This window comes from Cervus canadensis, chromosome 25, assembly GCF_019320065.1.
Source record: "Cervus canadensis isolate Bull #8, Minnesota chromosome 25, ASM1932006v1, whole genome shotgun sequence".
NCBI classification, from domain to species: Eukaryota; Metazoa; Chordata; class Mammalia; order Artiodactyla; family Cervidae; genus Cervus; species Cervus canadensis.
This window is the reverse complement of record NC_057410.1, coordinates 29,173,501-29,185,390: the sequence shown is the minus strand read 5'-3', so window position 1 is coordinate 29,185,390 and position 11,890 is coordinate 29,173,501. Positions and strand designations below refer to the sequence as shown.

Below are 11,890 nucleotides of genomic sequence, written 5' to 3'. Positions count from 1 at the left end.
GCTTCCATGTCCTGGCTATTATAAACAGTGCTGCAATGAACATTGGGGTACACATGTCTCTTTCAGATCTGGTTTCCTTGGTGTGTATTGGTTGGATATTTTGAAACAAATTGGTATTTGTTTGCTTTCTTGTGATCATACGTTTATCTTTTTTAACATAACCCTAGGCTTGTCAACATATATTCATATAATATTATCTATTTCTAATGATTTGTGGTGTTTCCATAAACTTCACTTTTTTTTATTATTTTAATTGGAGGCTAATTACTTTACAATATTGTGGTGGTTTTTGCCATACAGTCACATGAATCAGCCATGGGTGTACATGTGTTCCCCATCCTGAACCTCCCTCCCACCTCCCTCCCCATCCCATCCCTCAGGGTCATCCCAGTGCACCAGCTCTGAGCACCTTGTCTCATGCACTGAACCTGGACTGGCGATCTGTTTCACATATTGATAATATACACATTTCAATGCTATTCTGTCAAATCATCCCACCCTCGCCTTCTCCCACAGAGTCCAAAAGTCTGTTCCTTACATCTGTGTCTCTTTCACTGTCTCACATATAGGGTCATGGTTACCATCTTTCTAAATTCCATATATATGTATTAATATACTGTATTGGTGTTTTTCTTTCTGACTTACTTCGCTCTGTATAATAGGCTCCATTTTCATCCACATCATTAGAACTGATTCAAATGCATTCTTTTTAATAGCTTTTAATTCCATTGTATATATGTACCACAGCTTTCTTATCCATTCGTCTGCTGATGGACATCTAGGTTGCTTCCATGTCCTGGCTATTGTAAACAGTGCTGCAGTGAACATTGGGGTATACGTGTCTCTTTCAGTTCTGGTTTCCTTGGTGTGTATGCCCAGCAGTGGGATTGCTGGGTCATATGGCAGTTCTATTTCCAGCATAAACTTCACTTTTAATGGCTGAAAATCCTTTCTTTGTTATTTAAAATCTGTATGACCTTGGACACATTCTAAACTTCTCTGAGCCCTTGGTTTCCTCCTCTGTAAATAGTGCTCATAGCATTGTCACAAAAAAGGCAAGTGGACTGTTGAGCAGAGGCAAGACAAAATGAAACTTATGTTTAAAGATTATTCAAAGAGTGCTGTTTAAACTAAATTATGGGGAAAATAGGTGGCCACCAGGGAAGTCCTATATACAGAGTACATCATGTGAAATGCCAGGCTGGATGAATCACAAGCTGGAATCAAGGTTGCTGGGGAAAATATCAACAACCTCAAATATGGAGATGATACCACTCTAATGGCAGAAAAGTGAAGAGGAACTAAAGAGCCTCTCGATGAGGGATGAAAGAGGAGAATGAAAAAGCTGGCTTAAAACTCAACATTCAAAAAATTAAGATTATGACATCTGGCCCCATCACTTCATGGCAAATAAAAGGGGAAAAAGTGAAAGCAGTCATAGATTTTCTTCTCTTGGGCTCCAAAATCACTGCAGATGGTGACTGCAGCCATGAAATTAAAAGATGCTTGCTCCTTACAAGGAAAGCTATGACAAGCCTAGACAACATATTAAAAACCAGAGACATCACTTTGCTGACAAAAGTCCATATCATCAAAGCTATGGTTTTTCCAGTAGTCATGTATGGATATAAGAGTTGGATCATAAAGAAGACTGAGCAAGAAGAATTGATGCTTTTGAACTGTGGTGCTGGAGAAGATTCTTGAGAATCCCTTGGACTGCAAGGAGATCCAACCAGTCAATCCTAAAGGAAATCAGTCCTGAATATTCATTGGAAGGACTGATGCTGAAGCTGAAGCTTCAATACTTTGACCACCTGATACAAAGAGCCAATTCATTGGAAAAGACCTTGATGCTGGGAAAAATTGAAGGCAAAAGCAGAAAGGGGCAGCAGAGAATGAGATGGTTAGATAGCATCACCAACTCAATGGATGTGAATTTGAGCAAACTCCAGGATATAGTGGAGGACAGAGGAGCCTGGCATGCTGCAGTCCATGGAGTCGCGAAGAGTCAGATACAATTTAGCGACTGAACAACAACAAACACAGATTCTACATAAATGCATATTTACACAGGAGAAGTAGTCCAGGTAGGTTGAGGATTTCTGGGAAAAGGGCCTTGCTGAACAGTGACGTGGCAGGCACTCAGCTGCAGCCTATGAGGGAGAATGGCAGACGGGAGGATAGGAGAGATGGTCTTCCAGGCAGTAAGGTGAGCAGTCCTGTGCACGGCCCTCAGGGAAGGGGTGGGCCTCCTCAGGACAGGCCAGGGCAGCCAGGCGCCGCTGCACACACTCAGCTGTTAGCCGTGCTTCCGGGTCTGCATCCCAGCAGTCCTCCAGGAGCTCTCTCAGGACACCAGGGTCCTGGAAAGAATGATCGGGAAGCAGGCTTTACTGCAGGACCCTGAGTGGCCCCAGCGTTAAAAGGCATCCTTGATGGTCCAGGTCGCAACACTCCTCTTCTGTTCCCTCCTAGAGCCTCCTTCCTCCCCTTCACCCAAATCACTCCTTTCATCTCCTCTCTTTGTGTGTGTGTGATAAAGTTTTATTAAAGTAGAAAGGAGATAGAGAAAGCTTCTGACATAGGCATCAGAAGGGGGCAGAAAGAGTACTCTCCTGCTAGTCTTCAGCTGGATGTTATATAGTCACTAGCAGTCTGTCAATGAAAGATTAAAGTATAAAGGAGATAGAGAAAGCTTCTGACATAGGCATCAGAAGGGGGCAGAAAGAGTACCCCCTCGTCTCTTCTCTTATGAGAAAAGTTCTCTCCAAAGAGTCTACCTTTTCCTTTGAGATGCTAGTTCAGGCTAATTAATGGTTTAACTGCTCCTTTCTCTCAGGCAACCAGGGTCTTCTGCAAACAATACCCGGGCCTTTGTTACCAAACCCATCAGACACTTGTGCAGTGGAAACATCAGATCAGGTAGCAGAGGAAGGGGCCTCCTGTAAGGAAACTGTTTTCTGCAGAAACCCTGAAATTTCACTATTCAGCCACTGCTTTAACCCTTATCCTTAGTTCTGGCTTTAATTCGGTTGTGACAGAAACACAGAGGTGTAAGACAGAATGAGAAATTATTGGATTAAATATTGGGCTCCAGGGGACTTCCCTCGTGGTCCAGTGGTTCAGAATCTGCCTTGCTATTCAAGGGACACAGGTTCGATTCCTGGTGGGGGAATTAAGATCCTACATGCCTTGGAGAAACTAAGCCCAGAAGCCACATCTACTAAGTCTGTGTGCTCCAGAGCCCAAGGAACACAACTAGAGAGTCTGTGTGCCCCAATGAAAGATCTCTAATGATGCAACAGAGATCCCATGTGCCACAACTAAGATGCAGCCAAATAAATAAATGTTTTTAATTTATTCTTTCCTGGTGGTACAGTGGTTAAGAATCCACCTGCCAACTTATGCAAGGGACACAGGTTTGATCCCTGGTCCAGGAAGATTCCACATGGCATGGAGCAAATAAGCCCATGCATCACAACTAGGGAAGTCCGCTGGCCCAGAGCCTGTGTTCCTCAACAAGAGAAGCCACTGCAATGAGCAGCCTGCGCGCTGCAACTAGAGAAAGCCCAAGCATCCCAGTGAAGACCAGCATACACAAAAATAACAAATGAATAAATACTTTTTTTTTAACAAATGAATAAATACTTTTTTTTTAATGTTAAAAAAACAAATATTGGGCTCCAGTGTACCAGGAAAGCAACTATCTTGAGGGCAGAGCTCAGACCAGAAGCAAAGCCAAGGAGGGCTTCCTGGAGGAAGGAACTGAGGAACAGGGCAAACTGATGATGGAGAGAGGAGGGATGGACAAGGCATAACTGAGCAAGAGGAAGGTATGTGTCTCAGGAATGGGCTATGTGAGGCTTACAGTGGAAAGGGATGAACTGGAGCACAGAGCAAGTTTGCCCAGCTCCAGCTGAATATAAGCCAGGAGTGGTGGGAGAGGAGAAGGAATAGGGACAGGTGGGCTGTCCTGGTGAATAGGTCCCTGAAGCCCGTGTCAAGACTCTGCAGGTCCCCAGCCCACCAGCCCGTGCCCTCTTACTGTGGTAAAGCAGCACCAGGTGGATGGGACGTGAGGGCGCCTCCTCTCCTCTACCGCCAAGGCCCACAGCTCACAGGTGGTGGGGGCGCTGCCCAGTTCTGCCTCGTAGGCCAGTTGGAAGGGTGGTGGTCTGCTGTCTGGGAAAAGGCACACGAGGCTAGGTGTCAGCTAGCCCAACAGGTGCCTTCTTGTAGAAAGACCAAGAGGGAGAAGGGTAGAGCTTCCTGGGTCAGGAGGTAGGTGAGTCTAGAATGGGCAGGTGGGGCACGGGGGCGGGGAGCAGGCTGCTGTCCCACCCATCCTCACCAGGTCGCAAATCTGGGCAGCGACTCATGATCTCCCACAAGAGCAGAGCCAGAGAGTAGACGTCAGCTCGCCGCAGGGCCGTACCCCAGTCCTGAAGGTCCAGAGTCTTGTCCAAGAGCTCCGGTGCCATGTACCGCTGGGTGCCAGCCTGGACGACAAGGATCATCTCCATGGCAACCCTCACCGCAACACTGGTCCGCGCAGCACGCCCCTGACTAGACTCAGCGAGCACCCCGTACGCTCCAGGTGCTGCTGCACGGTCGCTGCATCGTCATCAGCAGCACCACCCCCATCCTGGGTCTCACCTGCCTCCAGAGTACTGACCTCCATGATGGCAGCCGGGCCTCGGGGTTGAGTAGGGGCCCAGGTTGGGGGCTGGGCGAGGCCAGGGAGCACCAAGGCGAGGCCCAGATCTCCAATGGCGCATGACCCATCGTCCCGAATGAGTACATTCTGGCTGCTCAGGTCTCGGTGGGCGATACCTGGTTTATACTGGCCTGTGGGAGAAGCCAGGCTGAAGGGGCACGGATCTTCTTCCTTTGTCTTTTCAACCCAATCCTTCCCCCCCCAAGCTAAGGGAAAATCAGAAACAGCAGCGTGGCTCCTGACTCCCATGGCTTCCGGCCCCCAGCTCACCCACCATCCTGCCAACGTTCCTCATGGAGAAACGCCAGGCCCTGCGCCAGGGACAGTGCCATCCGCAGGGAACTGCCCCAGTCACTGGTGTGCTGGGTCAAGTAGTGGCACAGGGAGCCCTGGGGAGAAGCAGAGAGAAGAGGGGGACACACAAAGCTGGAGGACGCTGATTCACCCCAGCGAGCAGGGGTCAACTGTCAGACTTCCCCCCGCGTCTCCCAGCAGACTTAACACACGACACGCCCAGAGCAAGGCAGCAGGCAATGCAGGAGTGAGGGTGTACATCACTCAGACTGACAGGAAAAATAGCAGCTCTAGTTTAAGTGTCCTGAGCACTTGGCATGTGCCAGGCCTCCTGTAACCCTCACTACAACCCTGGGAGGTGGGTACTCCTGTCATTCCTGTTTTACGGATGAGGAGCTTGCTGGAAATCCCTGGGCGAGAGAGTAGTACAACCTGACCCCCCAGCAGTCTGACTGCCAGCATCATTCACCTTTAACCAACTTATACTGCCTCACAGGACTTGGGATAAAGACAGAAACAGAAGAGGCAGAGCAGGCTAGGTAGGGGCACCCACATGAACCACCTGGCCTGGGGTGTCACCCCATAGCAGGGCGTGGATGGGGAGGGCCACTGGGTAGGAGAGCAGCCGGTGTGGAGCAGCTGGGAGGAAAGGAGCAATGGAGTCCCTCATTCTGCAGACATTATTGAGTGCTTCCAGTGTGCCCGGAAAGTTAAACAAAACCAAAAAAAGTGGTGATTTTTGAGCTGGGCTGTGAGGTATATGGTCAAAGAAGAGACTTCCCAGAACTCAAGATTTCAGAGGTGGAGGAACTGTAGGTGATGATATCCGAAGTCCTTAGAGGCCTACAAGGCTGGTGCGGTGTGGCCCCTGCCCATCTGTGTCTGTTCATCCTTTTTGTTCATGATTCTCCCTTTGAGTTATGCCTCCTTAGTCTTTTCTTTTCTTTTTTTTTTTCCTTAGTCTTTTCTTATAGGACCTTTGCTTTCAGCACTTAATTCACTTGACACTTTACATTTCTTTTTGTGTTTGCTTGATCCCCTGCTGTCTCCCCTTCTACTCTGGAAAAGGCAGGGGCTGGGTGTGTTTTTCCCAGCAACATATTGTTCATCAACATTAGTTGAATGAATAGACGAATGAGTTTGGAAGTCTATGCCCAGAGATCTGTCTTTAACATTGGTTTTCCTTAAGGTCGGGAATGTGAATTGTTTTGATTTCTCCCTTTCCTTGTCTATATATTGTAAGTCAAAAATATTAGCAAGTACCACTTATAATAATAGAAAGAAAAAACAATAAAAAAGCATATGTAATGTTCTAGAGAAAAGGCAATCTATAGCAGAGGAACAAGTCTGAACAGGGCCTAGCTGCCACCACTCCCCGCCCCGCCTTCCCACACACATACATTCCTCAGTCCTCACCTTGGGGTGCAGTTCTAGTACCAGCAGGGGCCCGCAGGGCGGGGGGCCAGGGCTGCCCCTGCTGGCGGTGATAAAGCGGACAATATGGTCATGCTGTAGGCCTGGCAGCTCGTACAATGCTCTCTCAGCTTGGAACTGAGCCACAGCCCTCAGGGGGAAGGCCTTGACGGCTACCAGCTTGCCTTGCAGCTGCCCAGCCCACACCACTGCGTGACCTCCTTCCCGTATGACCTGGTGGGGACACGGTGCTGGGTTTGGATCTTGCCGAGTTCGCAGGGCCGAGCTTCCTCCCCAGCACACTCTCTGGGAGTGCCCAAAGGCCCCCTCCCCGCCATCCCTGGGCACCTGGGAGAAGCGTAGCTCAGGCAGCTCCGGCAGCTCAGCGCTCCAGTCCCTGCCTGACTCTGGCTCTGGCTCTGGCTCTGGCCCACCTTGCACTCGGCAGGCCTTCCGCTGCAGCAGGGCTGAGGCAGAGAACAGCCTTAGGGTCAGGTACCCAGGCATGGAGACTGGGAAGTGGTGGGGGTCAGGGGAGCCTGGAGAGGGGTCAGAGCGCTGGGGCAATGCCTTGAGGGGGGCTCACAAGGGGGTGGTGGGCCAGAGTAGTACCCAAGATGCTGCTGCTCAGCAGCAGCAGCAGCAGGAGTCCCAGCAGCAGCAGCGCTATCCAGACAGACTCCCCTGGAGGTTAGGGCAAGAAAGAAGGCCGGGTGAGCCCTGCCCCAAACCTTGCTCTCGGCTTCTCTCCCTCTCCTCAGAGAATTGCTTCTCTACCCACCCCCACCCCGGTCACAAGCCCCCTTATCTCCCAGTCACCAGGGCAACCAACTTCTCAAGGCCAGGAGGAGGGAAGCTTAGGACTGTGGTAGGGTAAGAATTGGCCCTGGTTCTAACCTCTCATCTAACCTGGGCCCCAGCCCCCACCTGGCTCCAGGACCTTGGGTGGCTACCTGGGATGGCCTGGGGGCCCTTGGAACCAGGTGTCCCAGGGCTCCCCAGAGGAGGCAGATGGCTGTAATTGGCATTGCAGAAGTCAGCGCCACAGGAGCAGGTGAAGAGAGTAGAGCTGGGGCGAGGCTGGGCTCGGGGACTTGGGTCACATCGGGGGGACTCACAGCCTGGCTCATCACTGTCTCGGCATCCTGACGCAGAGGGGTTGGGAGAAGGAGAGAAAGGGAGGGACAGAGTGTGTACGGGTCTGGGAACACAGAGGCCATCCCTTCCATCTCTCACAGCCTTTTCTTTCCCTCCACACTTTCCATTTCTCCTGCCCTCCTTGAGGCCACCCCCCCCCCCCAGGATGAGCCTCTCCCCAACCCGGGTACGCCTGGCAGATGCTGAGCCCTTCACCTTGCATCTCCACCTGTGCCTGGTCTTGGGTCAGGTTCCAGATTCCAAAGCAACAGCGGCTGTAGAGGCAGTGGATAACCCTGGGGGGGCCCGGCCCTGCATCCAGCAGCTTCCCCAAGTTCTGTGTGCTTCCCCGCACTCCGGGGGCCTCGAAGAACACACAGGTCCGCCTGCTGGGGGGTGCTGCAGGCCAGGGTAAGGGGAGGGGAGGGGTCAAGATGGGAGTGAAAGCAGGGGCAGAGACAGAAGCCAGGAGAGAGACAAAACATGTTTTGTATTGTAGAGCTAGCCTGGTAAAGCCACAGGAGGAAACAGGGTCAGCAGAGGCCTGGAAGGTGACCCCCACCAAGGGAACACCTGGCTGTACCCGTCACCCTCACTCACCCACTCCACTCATCACTCTTCGAGTGCTCCCTCCTGTGACGGGTGGCTGGAAAGACGCTGCTTCTCCCTGTAGACACTTACCTTGCACAGCTGTGGGAAGCAGTGCCCAGAGTGCCAGGATCCCCAGCATCATGCTGGAGGGGGCAGCAGGAGCCAGCACAGCTGTCCCTGGCCAGAGCTTCCTTCAGACACAGGGCACTGTGGGGCTTCTGATCCTTCAGCCCCCAACTCCACCGCCCTCCCTCTTCCCCGTCTCTGTGGGGGAGACGGCTGCTGTGGGGGAGAGGATGGGTGTGGGGAAAAGCAGGGAGAGACAGGGAGGAGCAGAGAACCAGGCTCCTATCTTCCTCTGTTCAGCCACCTCCGCTACTCTGTAAAGTGGGAGGAGGGGGCCTTAGGGTTCTCACTGAGAACAGAGAGTGATGCCAAACCTCTGCCCTTCGCTGACCCTAGGAAAAAGTGCTGGCTGCTGTCAGCTCTTCCCAGGCTGGAAACCCAAGTGAGGTTAAGTGCTCAGAACCATTCATCTGTTCCCCAAAGCCCTTCTAGCTCTTATTTTCTGGGCTCAGATCTGCAGTTCCCTGGGCACAGAGAGGCTTCATAGCCTAGACTTCAAGTTGACCTCATTTTCTAAACTCAAGGGTCAGGAAAGCAGCTGTATAAAATTAGTTGGTTTTTTTTTTTTTTTTAAATCACATTGAAAATAGGTGTATGAAGGTAAATTTGATGTTATCAAAATTTTTAAAAAATCACATTGATCACCATTATAGAAAAGGTAACAAACTTTATTGAGCACCTGTGTACTAGGGCACGGCTAGGGCTATGAATTTTACAATCATCACATCTAATTCTCCCATTGAGTTATTATTATCTTCACTTTATAGGTAAGAAAGCTGAATTTAGGTAACTTGACCAAGGTCACTCTGTCAGGAAATAGCAGTTAAGATTGGACCTAGTAAGTCTTGATTCTAAAGCCCAGGCCCTGTTGTTGTTTTTTTTTTTTTTTTGCATTTATGGCCATGATGCCTGAAAAGAAATACAAAATTCAGCAATAAAAAATATTTTAACACAGTATTTGAATATGGACTGAGAACATGTGTACCAATACCTGTCAGACAACCACTATAAAAAGATAGTACAATTCAAATGATCACCACCAGAGGTCAGCAAACATAGGAGAAACTCAGGACAGTGAGGGTCAGAAAGGGCCTCCTGAAATGACTCATATCCACAGTACATCTCCAGTATCTGTGAATCTGAAGGAACTGCAAACTGTGAAGGGAGGGCAGAGTGTGTAGAGGGAATGTCAGCGTGGAGATGGAAGGAGAGAGGTGTATAGTTTGTGCTGCAATCAAGAGACAGGAGTCCAGCTCCATCAGATTACTGCCCAGAATAAGAAACTGTAGAACTGGCTCTTATGAGAATTAGAGCCAGAGGAGACTGGTTCCCTGTTTTCCTAGCTTTCTGTTCCGCTGGTGGCTACCTGGAAACCCTTTCTAGGGACGATCTGGATTAGATGCAGGATGAGGGCCTGAGTACTCTGATTCTGGAGTCTCTTCCAAGGAGCTTGCATGACAGTGTCAAAGCCCCAGTAGTGTGAAGCAGCAGCTAGAGGCATGACCCGGGCTTTGAGGCTGATGGATAGCTGCCCATCTCTCCTTGGGCTCTTCTAGGAGTCCAGGCAGGTAGAATGTTGCACTCAGTTCTATGTTCCTTTGCCAGATCTAAGTCTGGGACTGAGAAATGTCAATAACCTCAGATATGCAGATGACACCACCCTTATGGCAGAAAGTGAAGAACTAAAAAGCCTCTTGATCAAAGTGAAAGAGGAGAGTGAAAAAGTTGGCTTAAAAGCTCAACATTCAGAAAACTAAGATCATGGCATCTGGTCCCATCAATTCATGGCAAATAGATGGGGAAACAGTGGCTGACTTTATTTTTCTGGGGTACAAAATCACTGCAGATGGTGATTGTAACCATGAAATTAAAAGACACTTACTCCTTGGAAGGAAAGTTATGACCAACCTAGACAGCATATTAAAAAGCAGAGATATTACTTTGCCAACAAAGGTCCGTCTAGTCAAGGCTATGGTTTTTCCAGTGGTCATGTGTGGATGTGAGAGTTGGACTATAAAGCAAGCTGAGCGCAGAATTGATGCTTTTGAACTGTGGTGTTGGAGAAGACTCTTGAGAGTCCCTTGGACTACAAGGAGATCCAACCAGACCATCCTAAAGGAGATCAGTCCTGGGTGTTCATTGGAAGGACTGATGTTGAAGCTGAAACTCCAATACTTTGGCCACCTGATGTGAAGAGCTGACTCATTTGAAAAGACCCTGATGCTGGGAAAGATTGAAGGCAGGAGGAGAAGGGGACGACAGAGGATGAGACGGTTGGATGGCATCACTGACTCAATGGGCATGAGTTTGGGTAGGCTCTGGGAGTTGGTGATGGACAGGGAGGCCTGGCGTGCTGCAATTCATGGGACTGCAAAGAGTCGGACACGACTGAGTGAACTGAACTGAAGTCTGGGACTGAGGGGGGAATTTGAATGTAAAAGAGCTTCTTGCATCAGGAGTATCAGAGAAGAGCAAGGTAAGGAGAAGGCAGGAAGGCAGTCTCCTCACCCACAGCCTTGGATACCTACTCTCAAGACAAAAATATCGTCTCTCAATATAGAAACATTCCAGTCAGGTTTATGGGAACTCTACATACTCGGGGCAGAGTTCAGAATTGAGATGATGAGGAAAGGGGGAGTCAGGAAGGTCCTGAGAACTTCAGCAAAGGAAGGCAGGCTTCCTGGATTCCACATACACAAAGCTCTTCATTAGAATTCCCTGATTAAAAGTCTGTAGTGGCCCAATAATTTACTTTTGACCCCAATGATGACAAGGCTAAAGTGAATTTATTCATTCAACTCAAAAAATATTAGATCCTAGTCTTAAAAAAGGTATTTCATTAAATGCTGAACCTACAAAATCCATGTGATTCTTGCCCTCCAGGAACTCAGTCTAGAAAAGCAGGAGAAAATATCAATAAGCAACCAGAAAATTGTGTCTAGCTAGAAGGTATGAACAAGGAGCTATATAAGCAGAAAGATCAAATAAGCTAAAACTGTGTTCAGGGCAGAGAAGACAAGGGAAGAAAGGTGTCCAAAGGTTTCACAGAGAAAGGAATATGTAAATTGTCTCAAGGTAATCACACTGAAAACAAATAAAAGGAGGGTGATTATTGTAGCCAAGGAACAGCAAGAACAAAGGCAGCAAGAATACAGGTATAAACAGTGTGTTGAGGCCAGACCACGGGGGAGGGGCTGAGACTGAGCAGGAGAAAGGGGTGTGAAACACGAAGCCGAGGAGCGAGGATCACAACTAGAGATAGACTGGGACCAGACTGGAAAGGTTAGACTTTTCCTAAAAGCAAAGGATTTTAGGCAGGGGTCTGGTGGACAACGTGGGGGCAACGTGGACGACGGATGACTAAGGCTCAGGGAGACCAGAAGCAGGGAGATCAGTTATAAGACCTAAGCAGTAGCCAGGGTGAGTACTAGGAGTGTGGAAATAAAGAGGGAGAGAATTCCCTGGTGGTCCAGTGGTTAGAACTCCAAGCTTTCACTGCTGTGGGCCTGGGTTCAATCCCTCGTCGGGAAACTAAGATCCTCCAAGCCATACCCGAGGCCAAAAAAACAAACCCAAAAGAAGGAAAAAAATGGAGATACACTCTATTAGTAA

The 11,890-nt window shown here is 49.3% G+C and overlaps 1 protein-coding gene across 2 annotated transcripts; it reads right to left on the bottom strand.

The window, feature by feature from the left end:
- Positions 1–1,921: 1,921 nt before the first annotated feature.
- Positions 1,922–10,143, bottom strand: AMHR2 (anti-Mullerian hormone receptor type 2). 2 transcript variants are annotated; one of them, XM_043447251.1, is made up of 11 exons: positions 8,162–10,143; positions 7,778–7,960; positions 7,378–7,569; positions 7,037–7,108; positions 6,773–6,891; positions 6,428–6,658; positions 4,992–5,106; positions 4,676–4,848; positions 4,352–4,499; positions 4,046–4,182; positions 1,922–2,363 (listed from the first exon to the last, which is right to left on the bottom strand). In XM_043447251.1, exons 1-11 carry the CDS (start codon positions 8,292–8,294, stop codon positions 2,154–2,156), a joined length of 1,713 nt encoding a protein of 570 aa, XP_043303186.1. In that variant the 5' UTR covers positions 8,295–10,143; the 3' UTR covers positions 1,922–2,153. The 2 variants fall into 2 exon arrangements, with proteins under 2 accessions (XP_043303186.1, XP_043303187.1); XM_043447252.1 differs by having other exon boundaries at positions 8,243–10,143.
- Between the last annotated feature and the right edge of the window lie 1,747 nt (positions 10,144–11,890).